This window comes from Aspergillus brasiliensis (assembly GCF_001889945.1).
Source record: "Aspergillus brasiliensis CBS 101740 unplaced genomic scaffold ASPBRscaffold_5, whole genome shotgun sequence".
In the NCBI taxonomy this organism is placed as follows: domain Eukaryota; kingdom Fungi; phylum Ascomycota; class Eurotiomycetes; order Eurotiales; family Aspergillaceae; genus Aspergillus; species Aspergillus brasiliensis.
Window position 1 is genome coordinate 531,666 of NW_027137446.1, and position 16,957 is coordinate 548,622.

The 16,957-nt window shown below is 52.2% G+C and overlaps 8 protein-coding genes across 8 annotated transcripts; 5 read left to right on the plus strand and 3 right to left on the minus strand.

Moving 5' to 3' along the window:
- Nucleotides 1–157: 157 nt before the first annotated feature.
- Nucleotides 158–752, minus strand: ASPBRDRAFT_195163 (uncharacterized protein; the record flags this gene model as incomplete). Its single annotated transcript, XM_067620838.1, has 2 exons — nt 158–684; nt 737–752. The coding sequence occupies 2 exons, from the start codon at nt 750–752 to the stop codon at nt 158–160; spliced, it is 543 nt and encodes a 180-aa protein (XP_067479708.1).
- A 782-nt stretch (nt 753–1,534) lies between these two features.
- On the plus strand, nt 1,535–3,468 carry ASPBRDRAFT_54300 (uncharacterized protein; the record flags this gene model as incomplete). The annotated part of the gene is made up of 5 exons (XM_067627208.1): nt 1,535–1,652; nt 1,741–2,072; nt 2,131–2,388; nt 2,444–3,354; nt 3,405–3,468. 5 exons carry the CDS (start codon nt 1,535–1,537, stop codon nt 3,466–3,468), a joined length of 1,683 nt encoding a protein of 560 aa, XP_067479709.1.
- A 529-nt stretch (nt 3,469–3,997) lies between these two features.
- ASPBRDRAFT_195165 (uncharacterized protein) lies at nt 3,998–5,992 on the plus strand (the record flags this gene model as incomplete). The annotated part of the gene is made up of 3 exons (XM_067620839.1): nt 3,998–4,364; nt 4,448–4,583; nt 4,651–5,992. The coding sequence occupies 3 exons, from the start codon at nt 3,998–4,000 to the stop codon at nt 5,990–5,992; spliced, it is 1,845 nt and encodes a 614-aa protein (XP_067479710.1).
- Nucleotides 5,993–6,110: 118 nt separating this feature from the next.
- Nucleotides 6,111–6,920, minus strand: ASPBRDRAFT_123830 (alpha/beta hydrolase; the record flags this gene model as incomplete). Its single annotated transcript, XM_067617638.1, has 1 exon — nt 6,111–6,920. The coding sequence occupies one exon, from the start codon at nt 6,918–6,920 to the stop codon at nt 6,111–6,113; it is 810 nt and encodes a 269-aa protein (XP_067479711.1).
- A 3,048-nt stretch (nt 6,921–9,968) lies between these two features.
- On the plus strand, nt 9,969–10,555 carry ASPBRDRAFT_195167 (DUF3759 domain-containing protein; the record flags this gene model as incomplete). Its single annotated transcript, XM_067620840.1, has 3 exons — nt 9,969–9,984; nt 10,117–10,245; nt 10,317–10,555. 3 exons carry the CDS (start codon nt 9,969–9,971, stop codon nt 10,553–10,555), a joined length of 384 nt encoding a protein of 127 aa, XP_067479712.1.
- Nucleotides 10,556–10,679: 124 nt separating this feature from the next.
- ASPBRDRAFT_42155 (uncharacterized protein) lies at nt 10,680–11,093 on the minus strand. Its single transcript, XM_067624746.1, has one exon. It carries the CDS (start codon nt 11,084–11,086, stop codon nt 10,859–10,861), a length of 228 nt encoding a protein of 75 aa, XP_067479713.1. The 5' UTR covers nt 11,087–11,093; the 3' UTR covers nt 10,680–10,858.
- A 769-nt stretch (nt 11,094–11,862) lies between these two features.
- Nucleotides 11,863–15,085, plus strand: ASPBRDRAFT_124651 (SPX and EXS domain-containing protein; the record flags this gene model as incomplete). The annotated part of the gene is made up of 6 exons (XM_067617713.1): nt 11,863–11,919; nt 12,021–13,540; nt 13,646–13,666; nt 13,831–13,939; nt 13,991–14,080; nt 14,132–15,085. Coding segments are annotated over 6 exons (2,751 nt in total), but the record flags the coding sequence as incomplete, so codon positions are not given.
- Nucleotides 15,086–15,519: 434 nt separating this feature from the next.
- Nucleotides 15,520–16,540, plus strand: ASPBRDRAFT_175594 (Bax inhibitor-1 family protein; the record flags this gene model as incomplete). Its single annotated transcript, XM_067619808.1, has 3 exons — nt 15,520–15,741; nt 15,813–15,883; nt 15,946–16,540. The coding sequence occupies exons 1-3, from the start codon at nt 15,589–15,591 to the stop codon at nt 16,538–16,540; spliced, it is 819 nt and encodes a 272-aa protein (XP_067479715.1). The 5' UTR covers nt 15,520–15,588.
- Between the last annotated feature and the right edge of the window lie 417 nt (nt 16,541–16,957).

A 16,957-nucleotide genomic window follows, 5' to 3' on the forward strand; every position in this document is an offset into this window, starting at 1 on the left:
TTATCGTAGCTTGGGACGAGGGGAGTGCGCTACTATCCCCGCCAAAGCAAGGGCCCATAGCATCCACCTGCAGCGTTTTCAGTGGCCATGGCGCGGTTCATGGCCTTCACCAAAGCCATCCCGGTATGTTACATTTCAGGACATCTTCGCGCGGCTCTCATTTCACATCTAGCCCGCCAAATGCTCTATCCAATTCTTCGCCTTCGTCTCGCGGCACCATGGAGGGTAATGCGGCCGCACTGGGGTCGGAGAACGAGCTGTCCAATAGACTGGGTTGAGGTTGGCCATGTGCTCTAGGGCCGCCTGCAGCTGCGTTACTCGGTTGTAGTAGTTTCTCGTCTCTGTCGAGCCATCCAGGAGCCACGCGTCGCTTCTCTGCCAGGTCGCGCTGATTGATCGAGTCCTCCCAGTCTCGGATTGCTTTCTCGGCGTCGCCGCGCGTCTTGTTCAGGTGCTGCTCGAGGGCGTTGCAGGAAGCTAGAATATCTTCAGGAGAGGCGGCATGCTCCCCACTGGCTGAGACCACATAGCGGGGTTTGACGTCGGGATTACTTGGGTCGACTGTTACTGAGGGGGGGATGGTCGAGGGAACGGACTTGTAGGTATAGGGAAGAGTGACGGAAGTGGGGAGGTTGATGAAGGGGGAGACGGTCAAGGGGACCTGAGCCAGCAGGGGATGGGGGCCTGTCCTAGTCAGTGATGAGCCAACAGACAGGGGATGGAAGAAGGTACTAACGATAAGATTCATACATGATGAGGGATGGATTGTAGTGAGACTAGCAAGAGAGGGAGAAGAAAGACAGAGTGGTTATCTACATTGAGTGATTGATGATGGATGAGATCCCCGCGGACGGCGTATTATATTACAGGGACTGTAACGAAGCGGGAATTATCCGCCGGCTGAGAATTACCGTATTTACGGTTGGTCTGACGTCGAGGGTGTCTCGCAATAAAGAAAGAGGAGGAGATTAGATTGATTCAATCTCAGAACCAAACGAGGGAGACTAATTAGTTAGTAGTGTCTATCTTGTACGATAATTGGCTTATTCTCCCGAGTCACTTTTCCTAGCAACTCTCTGCAGAAAAAGGTGGTCAGGCTGTCTTTTCAGCCTCTTTTCTCCAGCCTTGACGATATCGAGCTGAAAGGCCGACCATCTCCTATTCGGTTGCACTGCCCGGCGCCTCTCCATCTTCCTCCTTCTCGCTCGTCCCTCTCGTCTTGTCCCTGACCCACGCTTTAGCCTCAATTTTTCCAACCCTATTTCGCTCTCCCCCCCTTGTCATCCTCGGAATCGCCACCTCGTAGGAATCTTGGTGGCCCGTCCAGCTTGTTTCTACAACGGCCAGTCCTCGCGACCTCCGCCTGTCTCGCGTGTGAAATCCAATCCCGCCGCCGCTTAACCCCCCACCAACAACTGGCCTCCGCGCTGGTGTCTTTCCCCTTTTCTTCGCCTCCTCACAACCCCCCGGGGCACGACGTTCTTGCGATTTCCCCAGATCCAAGATCTACGTCTTCCCTGTCACTTAAGTCACCATGGATCGCACTATCGCGCGTGCGGTGACGGATAAAAAGCCGGTCCCGGAGATCGACTTCACGTTACATGTTATGGAAGATGGCACTCAGGTGTCGACTATGGAGCGAGTAATTAAAGGTAACGCCACAATGTTTCCTTTGCTTTTTTTGCTATTCCACTCAACTATCTTGATGGTCCCTCTTCTAATCACTCGGTGGTCCTTCAGAGGTGCAAGCGCCGGCGTTGAACACCCCGCCGGACGACCTGTTCTGGTCTCGTGAAGACCCGTCCAAGCCCAACCTGCAGTTTCTCAAGCAGCACTTCTACCGCGAAGGTCGTCTCACTGAAGATCAGGCGCTATGGATCATACAGGCTGGTACTCAGCTCCTCAGGGCTGAACCCAACCTGCTGGAGATGGATGCGCCCATTACCGTGTGCGGTGATGTTCACGGACAATATTACGATTTAATGAAGCTCTTCGAGGTCGGCGGAGACCCCTCTGAGACGCGCTATCTCTTCCTCGGTGACTATGTGGACAGAGGTTATTTCAGTATCGAGGTTCGTGCGATTGCAAGCTGTCTGGTCATTGCCACACCCACTGACTCGCCTGTTGCAGTGTGTCCTGTATCTCTGGGCTCTGAAGATCTGGTATCCGAACACGCTCTGGCTCCTGCGGGGTAATCACGAATGTCGGCACTTGACGGATTATTTCACCTTCAAGCTCGAGTGCAAACACAAATACAGCGAGCGCATTTACGAGGCATGCATCGAATCGTTTTGCTCCTTGCCGCTGGCGGCGGTCATGAACAAGCAGTTCCTCTGTATCCATGGAGGTCTCAGTCCCGAGCTGCACACTCTGGAAGATATCAAGGCGGTATGTTGTGGACTTTACACTACATCTGGAGCCCTGGTGGCTGACTTCGCGACAGATTGATCGCTTTAGGGAGCCCCCGACTCATGGCTTGATGTGCGACATCCTCTGGGCCGACCCTCTGGAAGACTTTGGGCAGGAGAAGACCGGGGACTACTTCATCCACAACAGCGTCCGCGGATGCTCGTACTTTTTCTCATACCCTGCGGCGTGCGCTTTCCTCGAAAAGAACAACCTTCTCTCCATCATTCGGGCGCACGAGGCACAGGATGCCGGTTACCGCATGTACCGCAAGACACGTACGACCGGTTTCCCCAGTGTCATGACCATCTTCAGTGCTCCCAACTACCTGGATGTCTACAACAACAAGGCCGCCGTCCTGAAATACGAGAACAATGTCATGAATATCCGACAGTTCAACTGCACGCCTCACCCGTACTGGCTCCCCAACTTCATGGATGTCTTCACCTGGTCTCTCCCCTTCGTCGGTGAGAAGATCACGGACATGCTTATTGCCATTCTCAACACCTGCTCCAAGGAGGAACTCGAAGACGATACCCCCACGTCCGTCTCGCCCACAGCCGCACCCCCCTCTCCTCCTGCGGCGATGGATGTCGAGAGCAGCGAATTCAAGCGACGTGCGATCAAGAACAAGATCCTTGCCATCGGACGTCTGTCGCGTGTATTCCAGGTGTTGCGTGAAGAATCCGAGCGAGTCACCGAACTCAAGACCGCTGCTGGAGGTCGTCTCCCGGCGGGTACTCTGATGCTCGGAGCGGAGGGTATCAAGCAAGCCATTACCAACTTCGAAGATGCTCGCAAGGTCGATTTGCAGAATGAACGTCTGCCCCCATCGCAGGAGGAGGTCTTCCGGCGCAGCGAGGAAGAGAGACGCATTGCCTTTGAACGGGCGCATCATGAGGCAGAGAACGATGCCGGGCTGGCAACTGTGGCTAGGCGGATTAGCATGTAAGTGAGGCAGGACGATTGTCTCGGACCATTGTACTAACGAGTTCTAGGTCGGCGGGATCGGGCAAGACTCGGCGACAAAGGGATGCTGCTCGGGATTCTCGAGAAGCATGAGCGATTAGGAAGTAACTGGGTGTTCCATTTCAACCAGATCTTTCGAAGCGGCATGCAGAGGTACTGCAGTTCGGGGTATTATCTACTCCGTGTATGGAGCGAACCAGGAGCTGTCACCACAAGAATACAAATGTGGTGACAGTTGCAGTTGAGGTAGCTCCTATACTTTGCCGTGAGAGAATACTGTATTGCATAATGGAGAGGTGGACGGGGGGCTTTGTGTAATTCCTGCACAGCAATCGAGCGTCCGTGACGACTCGACCATGAGTTGATGAATCGATACACCATGAATTGAGCTGTTCGTATTGTACAGGCTAGTTTATCAAAATAGTCATTTGATTTCTGTCGATTATTGTTACCCCATACTCCATATCTAGATACTCTTCTTCCAAGCTAAGGTATAAGCTACGCTACGCCAAGACCACCGAAAGTCCCGCGTTTGGATCCGCCAGAATCTCCGACCGGCCCTGCCTACATCCTCCACCACCTCATCTCCCATCCCATTCCCCCTTCACCACACACGCAGTCAATGCCTCCCAAACTCCGTGGCACGCTCTCCAAGAGCCTGTCACAGATCCACGACTCCTCCGCATCCTCCTCCTCATCAGTCTTCTACTGCCCGTCCTGTTCCACCTGGCGCCGCTCCCTCTCCTCGCGTCGAACCCGACTGCAATTACCACAGCAACAACATCAACAACAGTCATGGGCTTCCTTGCAGCGTAGTGGTATCGCGACCACTTCCGTCGTCCACACGAGACATATTCCTCCCCGATTGAAGGAACTACATGAAGCTCTGAACCGGGTTAAGGATGTTGCGCCGGAGCAGGTGAATCTGAGTCGGTTGCAGCTTGCGTTGAGGGGACTGGAGAGTGAGAAGCCGGTTGTTAGAGTTGCTGGTAGGTGTTACACTTCTCTCCTTCCTTAGGGATTTATGTTTTGGCTGCTTGGGGTTTTGATGTGATGCTAATAATTGGGGCAGTTCTGGGTTTGAATGATGCGACTGCGGCGCGCAGGCTCGTTCGGTTGTTGTTGGCGGATCCCTTAAATTCGAGGGAGAGCTGGGAGGATGCATTGGATGCGTATGGTGAGGATACGGAGAGGGGGCTGTTGATCCGGTAGGTCCTACATTCACAAAACCCCCCCCGTATCAAGGATGGGGAGCACGAACTAAGATATATGCAGGTACGGCGAAGTCTCCGAAACAATCCCCAACGATCTCCTCCCTACGATCTCGGTCCCCTCGCCCATTCTGAAGAAGGGCAATCTGGAAATCCTCGTTACCACGCTTGGTGCTGAGTCGGCTGGAGTCGCGGACGCTACGCACTCTCCAACATTCACGGCTGACACTTTCCTCGTGCCTACGGTTACTATCCGCACCTCGCATTCCGGCCGGCATAATATGGTGCGGTATCCCGTGCATCGGAGCATCGTGTGTGGTAGCGGCGTCGATGGGTTCCTTGCGTATAGTGGGCTGATGGCGCGGTCGGACCTGAAGAAAGAAGCTGTGTCGGTCTTTGGGGCTATTGAGCTGGCGGTCACAGAGCCACAGAAGTACGACGGCCGGGTTGCGTTTGTGGATATTGACAAGGCGGATGAGGCATTGGCGAAATTCCGAGAGTCGGTGCAAAATGCGTCGCTCTACGAACGCGGTTGGAACAGCAGTGGTGTGCAGCCGGTGGTGGACTGGTTGTCTTCGCTCCGGGCTGAGGAAGGGACGCTGGATCCATCCTTGCGGACGCTGATCACGTCTCTTCTGGACGCCGCGGATGCGGGTGCGGCCGCTGCTGAGAAGAGAAAGCTGCTCGAGCAGGAAAGCGGCGCTGTGTCGTGGGAGACTCGCGATGCCCTTGATCGATCCGTGTCCGAATGGGCGGAGCGGGCGCATACGGAGCTCCGCAGCTCGCTTGAGGAAGGGTTCGCTAGCAAGCCGTGGCGCGGACTGGCGTGGTGGAAGCTATTCTGGCATGTGGACGACGTGGGCATGATCACGTCGGAGATCCTGGACCGGAAGTACCTGCGCCAGGCCGAGAAGGAGGTCATCTGGACTGCCGGCCGGTTCCAGCAGGCCGGGCTGACCGATGCGACTCCCGTGCAAGAGGAGCAGACGTCGTGGCCCGCGCAGATCGCGACCAGTCGTCGCCGGCTCATGGAGACGACAGTGCCGTCACTGCAGGCATTGGCGCAGCGTCTGGTCCTCTTCAGCATGTCCACGACCACCCTGACCTCGGCATTGTCGGCGCTCACCTACGTCTCGCTGCCAACAGCCACCATCTACGAAACCTGCACGATGGCCGCCATCGGACTGATCTACTCGCTGCGCCGCCAGCAGCGCAAGTGGGAGTCCGCGCGGCACTGGTTCGAAAACGAAGTACGCGAGGACGGCCGTAGCGCGCTGCTCGAAACCGAAACGCAGCTGCGCGAGACCGCCCGCGAGGGTGGCCGACAGGTAGAAGAGGTGACGGCGGAGAAGGACGCCAGAGAGACGATCGAGCGTGCACGCACAGCTCTGAAAGAGCTCCAGTAGAGGACAGTTAGCCAGCAAGACAGCCATCTAGCTAAACATGTCATGTACAATAGACTCATTCCAGCAATCAGCAATCATGCATCCACCTTCCCATTTCCATTTCCACCTTTGTAACCTCCTAACTAAGCTCAATACTCCCCTCCGGAACCCCCTTATAACTCCTCAACCTCCTCGCCAAAAACTCCATGACGGGCCTCATCTCCTCCGCATTCCGAGGCATCCCATCCCCGCGCCTCTTATACCGGCTCACCTCAACAAACTCAAACCACTCCTTCGTCCTCCTCACGCCTGCAGCACTCACAGCCGTACTCCTATCCCCTCCATCTTCTTTCCCGGCAACAATCAACACCGGCGTCCTACTCTTCCCAGACCCAGACCCAGAAGCAGATACCTTGCCCGATAACCCCACCGGCGCTCCAATAGACACCACGCCCCCAAGCTCTTCTCCATTCCCATTTCCAGCATCCTTCTCTCCCTTCAAAAACCCAGGTATATTCCTCGCAACCTCCAACCCTACCATCCCGCCCTGCCCGATCCCAAAAACCACAATATCCCTACCCTTGTACCCGCACTTCCCGAATAACGTATCAATAATCACCTCCTGGATGATTGTGCGTGTGGCCCGCGTGAACCCGGAGTCCATGTCCAGGTCGCCAGCCGGGCTGAATGTGATGTCGTCGCCCCAGTGGAAGCCACCGAGATCGAAGGGGAGAGGGGTCGGCGCTTGGAGAGTTAGGACGGTGGTTTCAGGGAGGTTGAGGGCGCGCGCGAGACTGCTGAGGTTTTTGGATGTGTCGCCGATGCCGTGCAGGAGGAGGAGAATGTTGGGGGAGTTGGCAGGGGAGGATGAGGTGGATGTGGAGGATGGGGGGGTGATGGTTAGGGTTAGGTGTGGGGGGAAGTGGGATTGGGTTGGCGGGGTGGGCATTTTGCTTTTGGTATGTAGTTTTCTTTGATTGTGTTTGAAAGGTGGCTGGTGTGGGAGGTTTGATTGTGGTGATGTTGTGGTTGTGGCGGTAGTGGTGGTAGGAAGTAGTGAGGTTGCGGGGTTGGTGGTTGGTTATGATTGTTCGTTGTGGATATTGTCAAGTTCGTAAAGATTAGATATAAGAATTATATAGGGAATCCTTTGTATATATTGTAGAGTTCGTGGTTTGGTATATTCTTCGGACGGGTTCAAGGGAGAGTAACAATATAAAGGTTGATAAGAGGAAAGTTGATTGAAGTTTTGAAGCTCAAGCAGTTAGTTGCCTGTTTGGGACTAGTGCATATGTCGGACAGTCTGTTAGTGCAGTTGAATGTATGGAGTATGAGAAGACATCAGGTGTTATACCAGTAAACTATACAAATATGCATTTATTTAACTCGATGCTATGTCTGATTCGCTCATTCTAAAGATGCTCTAATATCTATATCCGCCGCGTGCACTACAATTATTACAACCAACTACGGAGTAGATTAATACTATATCTCATGCTCAAAACAGCCATGGAGAACCTAGAAGGTGTAACTAGCCCATTCTCCTTGATTGATACCGTCCCAAGATAGATATCAGAGTTGGTGTGCGTAATTGCATGGCCATTGTCCCAACTGCACGTGACAACCCCTGAGGCATCTACATGTTAATCTGGTAGGCCTTCCATCTCTTCTCGGTCATATCCCTCTCCTTGAGTTCCATCCTCTCATTTCATCAGTTTATTTCACGTTATTTCTACCAGATCTCTAGAGGTTATCAAGGAAGACGCATTGGAGGCCAGAGTGAAAGCATCGGCGTACTTCAATGCTTTGTCGTGATGAGCGACGACTAGTAGTGAAAATGAATATGTCAGTGTACTACCAGAGGTATTGTAAGTCTGGATGTGAGTGAGATTGCTGGGTTCAGAGCTAGAGAAAAGCTATGGAGATGAATAATGAGGCTTAGATGATGTTATGGTTCCATAGTAGTCAATGTAAGTCATATATGTTATATACTATGGCGGGAATATTGAATTTCAAAATGATCCCTGCATTACATTCTACTACTAAGTAGTATCTACTCTCATGTATGCAATGGTTGCATTGCAGGCTATAAATCACTCATTGAATTTTACTCTCCTAAATGAGTTGAACTGGGTATGTGGTCAAGTAAGGCAGCGAGTCCCATCATCACCTATGGTTACTCCAGATCATGTCTATACTAGTGTCAAATGCATAACACAGTGCTGTTGCATATGCCAGATTCCCTTGTATACTGTCACACAGCATATTACAAGGAGTATGCGCATCATTGGAGGACATAAATCACATGTTAGAAGTATATTTTATCGCCGGATCACCACTTTCCCGGTGCCGACAATATCACGCAAATGAGGCAATGAAAGGCATACTCCTAGTAGTCTCAGAACACTCACCGAATGCCTCAAGCGCTAAGTGAAACAACACATCACCGACTATGACGACATAATATTCTCGACAATAGGCAGACGCCGTTACTTCGGAGATATTATTTATTATTTTGTTAGAAAGAAAGATGAAAAGGTGGCATCAGCCAAGCCACACACCGCCACCACGCGGTGGGATGGACTGCGCCACAGTGAGGGGCGATAACTTTTGCACTATTGAAAGGGCGTGGCCAGATCGGGCAATGGCAGTGGGGGCATTTCCACTTGCCCGATTGTCCGAGACCCAAAATAGAATTTCCCAATAAATTTATGGCCAACACTAACGGGTTTCAGGTGCGAACTTGGAGGCTCTCCAGCCGGCAGGGAATTGTTTGAGACTAACTGCCTGACACTCGTCTCTGACAGCTCTACCCCGATATCTCCGTCGATAGAGTACACACTACAGAAATCAGCCAAAAGGCGGGGATATTACTCACCCTCCACCTGATATTCAGACAAGCCTCACCAAGACGAGAAGCTGACCGGGTCGACCGGCTCATTTCATGCCCGCCAAGCCTGGGCAAACTGTGGCTGTGACGCTAAATGGGCCAAAATGGATTCGCCCAGACTTTAAGGCTGAGGTGATCCCCATCTCGACCCAGTCGCCCAGCAATAACATCGTGCGGTTCCGACCCTGGACGCGTACGTACGCACTCTGCTGAGTCTGCTGAGTCTGCTCAGGCGATGATCCTGATGCTCATCCCTCCAGACGGTGAAGGCTCCAATATGCCTGCAGTAGAACACGCAAGGGCATTTGCATGGCCCCCAAAACAACAGCAGGAACATTCATCCGATAGATAGATAGTAACTACTACTAACTAGCATATCTATCCTCATTCCAGCCACGGTACTCCGTAGACAACTAGACATTCGCTGCTTCGGCCGTAAGAATTGAACAAAGAGGGGCACACGATCGAAGCTCACCAAACAAAGTGACCATGGATCCCCAACCGGAGATGCACCATTCCTCTTACTTGATTGGAAGGCGATGTTTCAACTTTTGAGGCTAGTAGCTTTACCCCTCGACTGCCCCTCATGAACAATTCCGTGCCCATCACATCGCTCCACGTCCCACGAGTCTGTGGCTTGGTGCTTCTCGCCCTCATTGCCGCTCCATTATTCGGTCAATCGTAGCGTCTAAGCGATGGTCTGTTCCAATCAAATCCCGATCCATCTATCACACCCGAAGCGCTGCCTCCCTTTGCGCAGTTTCAGCCCGCCTGGGTGTCCACTGCCTTCACTGGATGTGATCTTCCCCTTGAATCCACCCTTTACAATCGGGAGCGAACCATATTGTTCTTTATCCGACACCCCCAAGACTTTCGACGCATTTCCGTGAGATTAGACGGTGGGGCACTGTGAACTTGTGAAGATGGTCGATGGAGGGGCGCCCCAAAGGAGCTGAAGAGCTGAGTAGGGTTGTCCAGGCAGCACGTATATAAGATGCTCTGTCCCCTCCCATCGAGACCTTCTCTTCTCTCCCTCATCAATCACTCTACTTCCTACTACTACTCTTCTCTACCTTAAACCCTTCACTACTTCATACATCAATCATCATGGCCTGGGGCTGGGGTAAGTCACATACCCTCCTACACTCTCACCTTTCCATCTGGCCTGACAAGGTTCCCCTGTCTTGTCTTTGGCCTCGTGTCTCCACCAATTCGACGTATTTGAAGACTCCTTATAACTGACATGGATCTCTAGAACAATCCGACGACGCTCACCGTCAGGTGTACGAGAACAAGCACGAGGGTCACCTGTCCCACGAGCTCCTTGCCGGTGCCGCTTCTTTCGCGGGCATGAAGGCCTGGGAGGACCACCAGCGCAAGCAGGGTATGCATATTCTTGTCTAAAACCATTCTAGCCATGTGAAGTTTGCCATGCTAACCACACCGGACCTATAGGCAAGACCGTCAGCCACGCTTTCGCCAAGGAGGCCATTGCCGGCCTTGTCGGCGCTGAGGTCGACAAGCTCGCCGAGACCAAGGGCTTGGATGCCGTTGACCGCATGAAGGCTCACGAGCACGCCAAGAAGAACGCTCACGAGATGTATGAGCACCACTACGAGCGCCAGCACGGTGCCGACGAGTTCGACCCCGGCCGCTTCCCTCCCCCCGACCACTTCCAGCGCCGTGGCTGGTAAGCGTCTTTTGTGTGATGGGGAACCAACTGGATTTGGGACCTATCCACGGGAGGCTGATACGAAGATGGATTGTGTGGAAATGAAATGAATATGATCATGGATTGAGAGCGCCGGCACATGGCCTCTCTACATGTATTCTTATCTCTAATAAACCAAGATATCCAAATGAATTATTTTTATCCACCATGGATGTTTCCAGGATAAATTTCGCTTATCTCCCCTCTCTTGCCATCCATACCAAACAAACAGTAGAATCATGGATCTTGGCTTGCCCCGGGAACGAATATGTAGGATTCCACCCATTCAGGAAAGCTCGCGGATTATCATGCGTTGACGGTAGGCAAGGGTTTTCTTGTACGCATGAATGTAAGGAGTTCGGGAAGCGACGGGCGCAACTCCCACATGGGCTTCAATGGGTAGATAGACATCGGAGACAATGTTTGATGTCAAACTCAGCTCAGTGATTTCGCGACCCTCAACAGGGGTAATTGCCCAAGCCGGGCAGCTTATCCACGGTTCACCGACAAACATCAACCTCGGGATGCCTTGAGGGGGCGCAAAGGCGGTCTGGCGCGATGATTCTGTTTCCGGAGCTGGGTTCATCCTCAAGCCAAACCCCAATAGGAAGATTAATCCGGACGCAGCAAATGAGCTCATCGCATCCTGCACGTGCAGCCATCGCAGCCTATCAGACGGCCGACAGTCCGATTTGGGCCCTGATGGCCAAAAGGGCATGAATCGGCCTTCTCGACTCGCACTATGACGAGTGCCATCGTATCTCAAGGTTTTCCTGCATCTATTGGGGAGGTCATCTGGGTTCCCTTCGTTTCTGCCCCTTGTGTGTGTGTGTGTGTGCGTGCCCTGTCTTGGTTGGCTCTTTCTCCTCTTCCTCCTGTTGGTCCGGCTCGTAATCGAGATAATAATGACCGTCCCGGTTCCAGACTATTGGGTCGCTTGATTCGAATAGGAAAGGAAGAGCAGAAAAAGAAAGTTTTTGAGGCGTCGGCTGCTTTCTACGGACGTTGAAAGTTGTGTCTGGTCCTTCGGTTTTTGCCAGTTACTATATATGTCTTAAGAGACTCCAGTTTTGTCTTTCTCGCCGTGACTTGTCGCCAATGCGATCGTTGCTTCGACTTGATAGTACTAGTACTCTCGTGACCGCCGTTTGCTTCTTTGCGTTTAGTATCATGCCCGGCTATAGCTCCGTTTGCTCACGATGAAGTTCGCCAAGTTCGTCTTCCCTCCCAATTATCTGAAGCTGAAGCTGGGGTTCAAGATACCGGAATAACTGACTGTCTATTCGCAATAGGGAGCTGGAACAGCAACTGGTTCCAGAGTGGCGCGCCAAATATTTAGATTACAAGGTCAGTATGTCCGTTGGCGTGCTGGCATCTCTTCTTCTTTTCTTTTTTTACTGGCTACAGTTTGGATGTTAACGGGTCTCTTGCTTTTTCTTAAATTCTAGGCCGGTAAGAAGAAAGTCAAAGCGATCTCTCGCGCCCTCCAAAAGACGACCCGAAGCCCCAGTCATCCCTCTTTCCAACAACACAATGCTTCTGCGCATGACGACCAACATGATCGTCCTGCTGGTTCTGATGGCCCGTCCCCATTTCGACGCACCAGTAGTAGACTCGACGCCAATGATACCTCCCACATTCCTTCCACACCTATAAGAAGCACTGGTCCTACGCCACGTTCACCGCGCTCGGGCTCTAGCCGCAGTGAGCGCCAACCACTACGTGTACCCGGGTCTCGGTTTTCGGGCGTCGTTGGAAGCTATGGAAGTATCGTCGCCTCTCCTCCACTGAACGCCGCATCGTCGGATGTCGCCTCCCTGCGACTGCCAGATCCCGCAATCGACCCAAAGCAAAATGACTACTCGTCGGAGCGGGATGCGGAGCAGACCAGTGTACCCGAAACCCCGTCGCCGGTAATGTCGCGGCATGCGAGCACACGGACAGCGACCAAGGCCACGGCTCACCGGAGTCCGGCAACGCCCCAGAAGGATCATAAGAGGAATACGGCCCGAAGAGGTTCATTGCTCCAGCGTGTCTTGTCCTACCAGGACTGGGATACCCCAGAGAAGCGTGGAGCGGATGGATCCTCTGAACTCGAGAAGCGAGAGGATGAATTCTTCGTTTTCTTGGATGGCGAGTTGGCCAAGATAGAATCCTTCTATCAGATGAAGGAGGCGGAGGCCGCAGAACGTCTCAAGGTGTTACGTCATCAGCTCCATATCATGCGCGACCAACGCACACAGGAGGTTCTCGTTGCCAAATTGGCACGGCCAGAGAAGGAAGGGACACAGAAGTCTCACGCCCTCGGTCCTCTTGGCGGACTCACTGGGTTCGGTCTACGTGGTGCTCTTACTGGGCGTAATTTCGGGAAGAATTCCAAAGCCCTGGCGGAGTTGGGCACCCCGTCAGCAGCTATACAGGGACAGGATGCCGAGCGTACAGTGACGCGTCGGGATTTCATCCGTCGACCGGAAGACCCGACAAATAGCGATGTCTCTTATCGCTCCGCTAAGAGGAAGCTGAAGCATGCACTTCAGGAGTACTATCGAGGCGTGGAGCTGCTGAAGGCTTACGCTTACCTGAACAGGACGGCCTTCCGGAAGATCAATAAGAAGTACGACAAGGCTACCAATGCGCGTCCGGCGCAGCGCTATATGTCTGAGAAAGTCAACAAGTCGTGGTTCGTTCAGAGCGAGGTCACTGAGAACCTGCTGTCCGCAGCAGAGGACCTGTACGCCCGTTACTTCGAGCGTGGCAATCGCAAGATCGCCGCTTCAAAGTTGCGCCACACTATCAACAAGGCCGGAGATTATTCTCCGTGCACGTTCCGTGCCGGCGTACTGCTGATGGGTGGTGTCCTGTTTGGCGCTCAGTCATTAGTGTATGCTGTGCAGAATCTGCGTGACCGGGATGATGAGGTCAAGACTCACACAAGCTATCTGCTTCAGGTCAGTATATCACCGTTCTTGTAGTATCTGCTGTTAGCTGACTCTCGGCACAGATGTACGGTGGCTATTTTCTCGTCGTACTTCATTTCCTACTGTTTTGCTTGGATTGTATGGTTTGGACGCAGGCCAAAATCAATTACGTCTTTGTGTTTGAATATGATACGAGGCATGCATTAGATTGGCGCCAGCTTACAGAGGTAAGGTTATTCAGTGTGGGCTTTTGATGGTGTGTCTGACTGTAGCAGCTGCCGTCGTTTTTCTTCTTTCTGCTGGGTCTCTTCATGTGGCTCAATTTCATGTCAATTAATAGCATGTATATTTATTGGCCTGTCGTCCTTGTCGGTTTGACGACAATCGTTCTTTTTCTGCCCGTGCGGACACTCTACCACCGCAGCCGCAAATGGTGGGCATATTCCAATGTGAGTGACGCTCTCCCAAAGCGGGTTCTCAATCACGGCTAACAAAAATAGTGGCGTCTGCTCCTGGCAGGGTTTTATCCTGTCGAGTTCCGTGATTTCTTTCTGGGAGATATGTATTGCTCCCAGACATACGCTATGGGTGTAAGTGACGCGGTTGCCGTACAAGGAACATGTTGTGGCTGATCTTTTCAGAATATTGAATTATTCTTTTGTCTCTACGCACATCATTGGGGTAATCCTCCCCAGTGCAATTCTTCTCATTCCAGGCTGCTTGGGTTCTTTACCTGCCTACCGGGCATTTGGAGAGCTCTGCAGTGTCTACGACGTTACGCAGATACTAGGAACGTCTTCCCGCATTTGCTGAACTTTGGCAAATACACGTTCACCATTCTATACTATGTCACTTTGAGCTTGTATCGCATCGATAAAGCGGAACGCTTCCAGGCTACATTTATCACCTTTGCGCTGCTCAATGCCGTCTATTGTTCGGTTTGGGACCTTATAATGGACTGGAGTTTGGGGAACGCCTACGCCAAGCGCCCGTTGCTGCGCGATGTCCTGGCGTTCCGTAACGCATGGGTCTACTATATCGCGATGGTCATTGACGTCGTCGTGCGATTCAACTGGATTTTCTATGCCATCTTTACGAAGGACATGCAGCACTCAGCGTTGCTCAGCTTCTTCGTGGCGCTGTCGGAAGTCTGCCGACGAGGTGTCTGGACGATTTTCCGTGTGGAGAATGAACACTGCACCAACGTTCTGTTGTTCCGGGCGTCTAGAGATGTGCCACTGCCCTATCAGGTCTCCTCCCCGCCAACGCAGGTTGACCAGCAAGCAGATGGCGTGCAGCTGGAAGATCAGCAACCGCAAGCACACGATGTGGAGCACGGGACCCCATCCACTCCAGGCATGTCGGTCCGCAATCGCGGCCTATCCCGTGTCGGCTCGCTGCTGGCTTCAGCGCATGCCCAGGACTTCCAGCGGAAGAAGCGACCAGGCCAAGACCCAGGGAATCAGCCACTACGTGGCTCAGGGGATACTCCGGATGATTCCACTGACGATGAAGATAACGAGCACGACGGCAGAGCGTCCACGGATGATGATGTGATCAGGGAAGAGCTCCCATTCCATGAGGAGCGGAACTAGAGAGGAAGCCGACGGTGACTACAGATGGATGACAACTTGCCTCACGCCTTTCTTTTCATGGCATATATATATATTACGATAGATATGATACATACTAAACATAATAGAGGCAAATGATAGGGGTTAATGGCAGCAACTATACTACTTACTATGAGCATTTCAGTGCTATTTTCCTTCATTAAATTCTCACATATCACATATCACATATCGTGCAATCCAAAAGCCCAAACGGAGTGAATTTAATGCATATGGGAATCTCAGCATCATACTAGAACATACTAGATGGCACTAAATGCATGCCTGAGGCATAAAGGCCATCAGGTGACAGCACCGACGTCACCTGCCCCGGAGCGCCGTTGAGCCGCGGCCGCCGCTGCGGTTCTCGACCCTCTCCTTCCCTTCCCCGATTAGTCTATCTAGTGTGACAGACTGTCCCATCAACCCATTCCATCCAATTTTATAGTCCGACAACATCGCAGAGACCTTTGATATCACAGTTGCAAATGGCAGCCAACACCAGATACGAGCCCGCTCCACAGCGCGACTCCTTCGAGGAGCGCGCCTATACTCAACCCCCGCCGTCTTATCAGGCAACGGCCGACTACTCGCAAGCAGCGCCACGCAGCGAGGACGACAATGTTCCTGATGATTTCAAGGTATATTCGCCATGCCACGCTTCACAGCTTATTATTTGGATATAAAAGTAACTGACTATCAATGTGATTAGTTCGGCGGCACCGTCGCGGAGGGCACCTTGCCCATCCGTATGCAGTTCATCCGGAAGGTCTATGCAATCTTGTAAGCCCCATCCACACTTCTATCCCCAAGTGTACATCTACTAACACAAGAATGAAAACCAGAACGGCCCAACTCCTCCTCACCACGATTATGAGCTCCATCTCCTTCTTCAGCCCGAACTACCGTTCCTGGATCCAATCCAACTTCTGGCTCATGATGGTCTCCGTCTTCGGCGCCCTTGGCTTCATGCTCGTAACCTACTGGAAGCGCAAATCCTACCCAGCCAACCTCCTCTTCCTATCCGGTTTCACCCTCCTCGAAGCCTACTCCATCAGCGTCGTGACCTCCTTCTATGACGCCCGTCTCGTCATTCAAGCCCTCATCCTGACGCTGGGTCTCTTCGTCGCTCTCACCCTCTTCGCCTGCCAGACCACGTATGACTTCACGAACTGGATGCCCTATCTATTCGGTGGATTGTGGTTCCTCATCCTCTTTGGTTTCGTGGCCGTGTTTTTCCCGGCGAACAGCACCGTCGAGCTAATTTATGGGGGTTTGGCGGCGCTGATTTTCTCCGCCTATATTCTCGTTGATACGCAATTGGTCATGAGACATTATCATGTGGAGGAGGAGATTGCGGCGTCGATCTCGCTGTACCTGGACATTTTGAACTTGTTTTTGGCGATTTTGAGGATCTTGAATAACCAGAATAATAACTAGGTCGATCGTTGATCGCCTGGGTTGTTGTTTTGATGGAGGGGGTAGATGGGGATGTGATGGTGTGGCATGGTTCGATACAGATTGTACTGCATGCTGGGTGGTGGTTGAGGAAAGTGCAGTGAGTGTTGTTTATGCGATGATAAAATAATACCGCGCCTGACTACTTTGTATCGCTCAAATGATGATCTTGTACCCTTCATCGGATTAGTTCTAGTTGCGTTGTTCTCTGTTCCTTCTTCCACTCGTTAAGACAAGCGCTGTTTAATAATATCCATTCAATAGTTACAATGCCTTCTGCAATAAGACTTTTCTTCCCTTGTAGTAGATTGACTCCGACAGGTGTTTTATATCTCCTTTTAAATCTGAACCGGAGTATGTATGAGTAAGGAAGCATACCAGAACCATCAGAGCATGATA

Coding starts and splice junctions, on each gene's coding strand:
- ASPBRDRAFT_42155 (XM_067624746.1), bottom strand. CDS start 11,086: ATGTTTGTCGGTGAACCGTGGATAAGCTGCCCGGCTTGGGCAATTACC.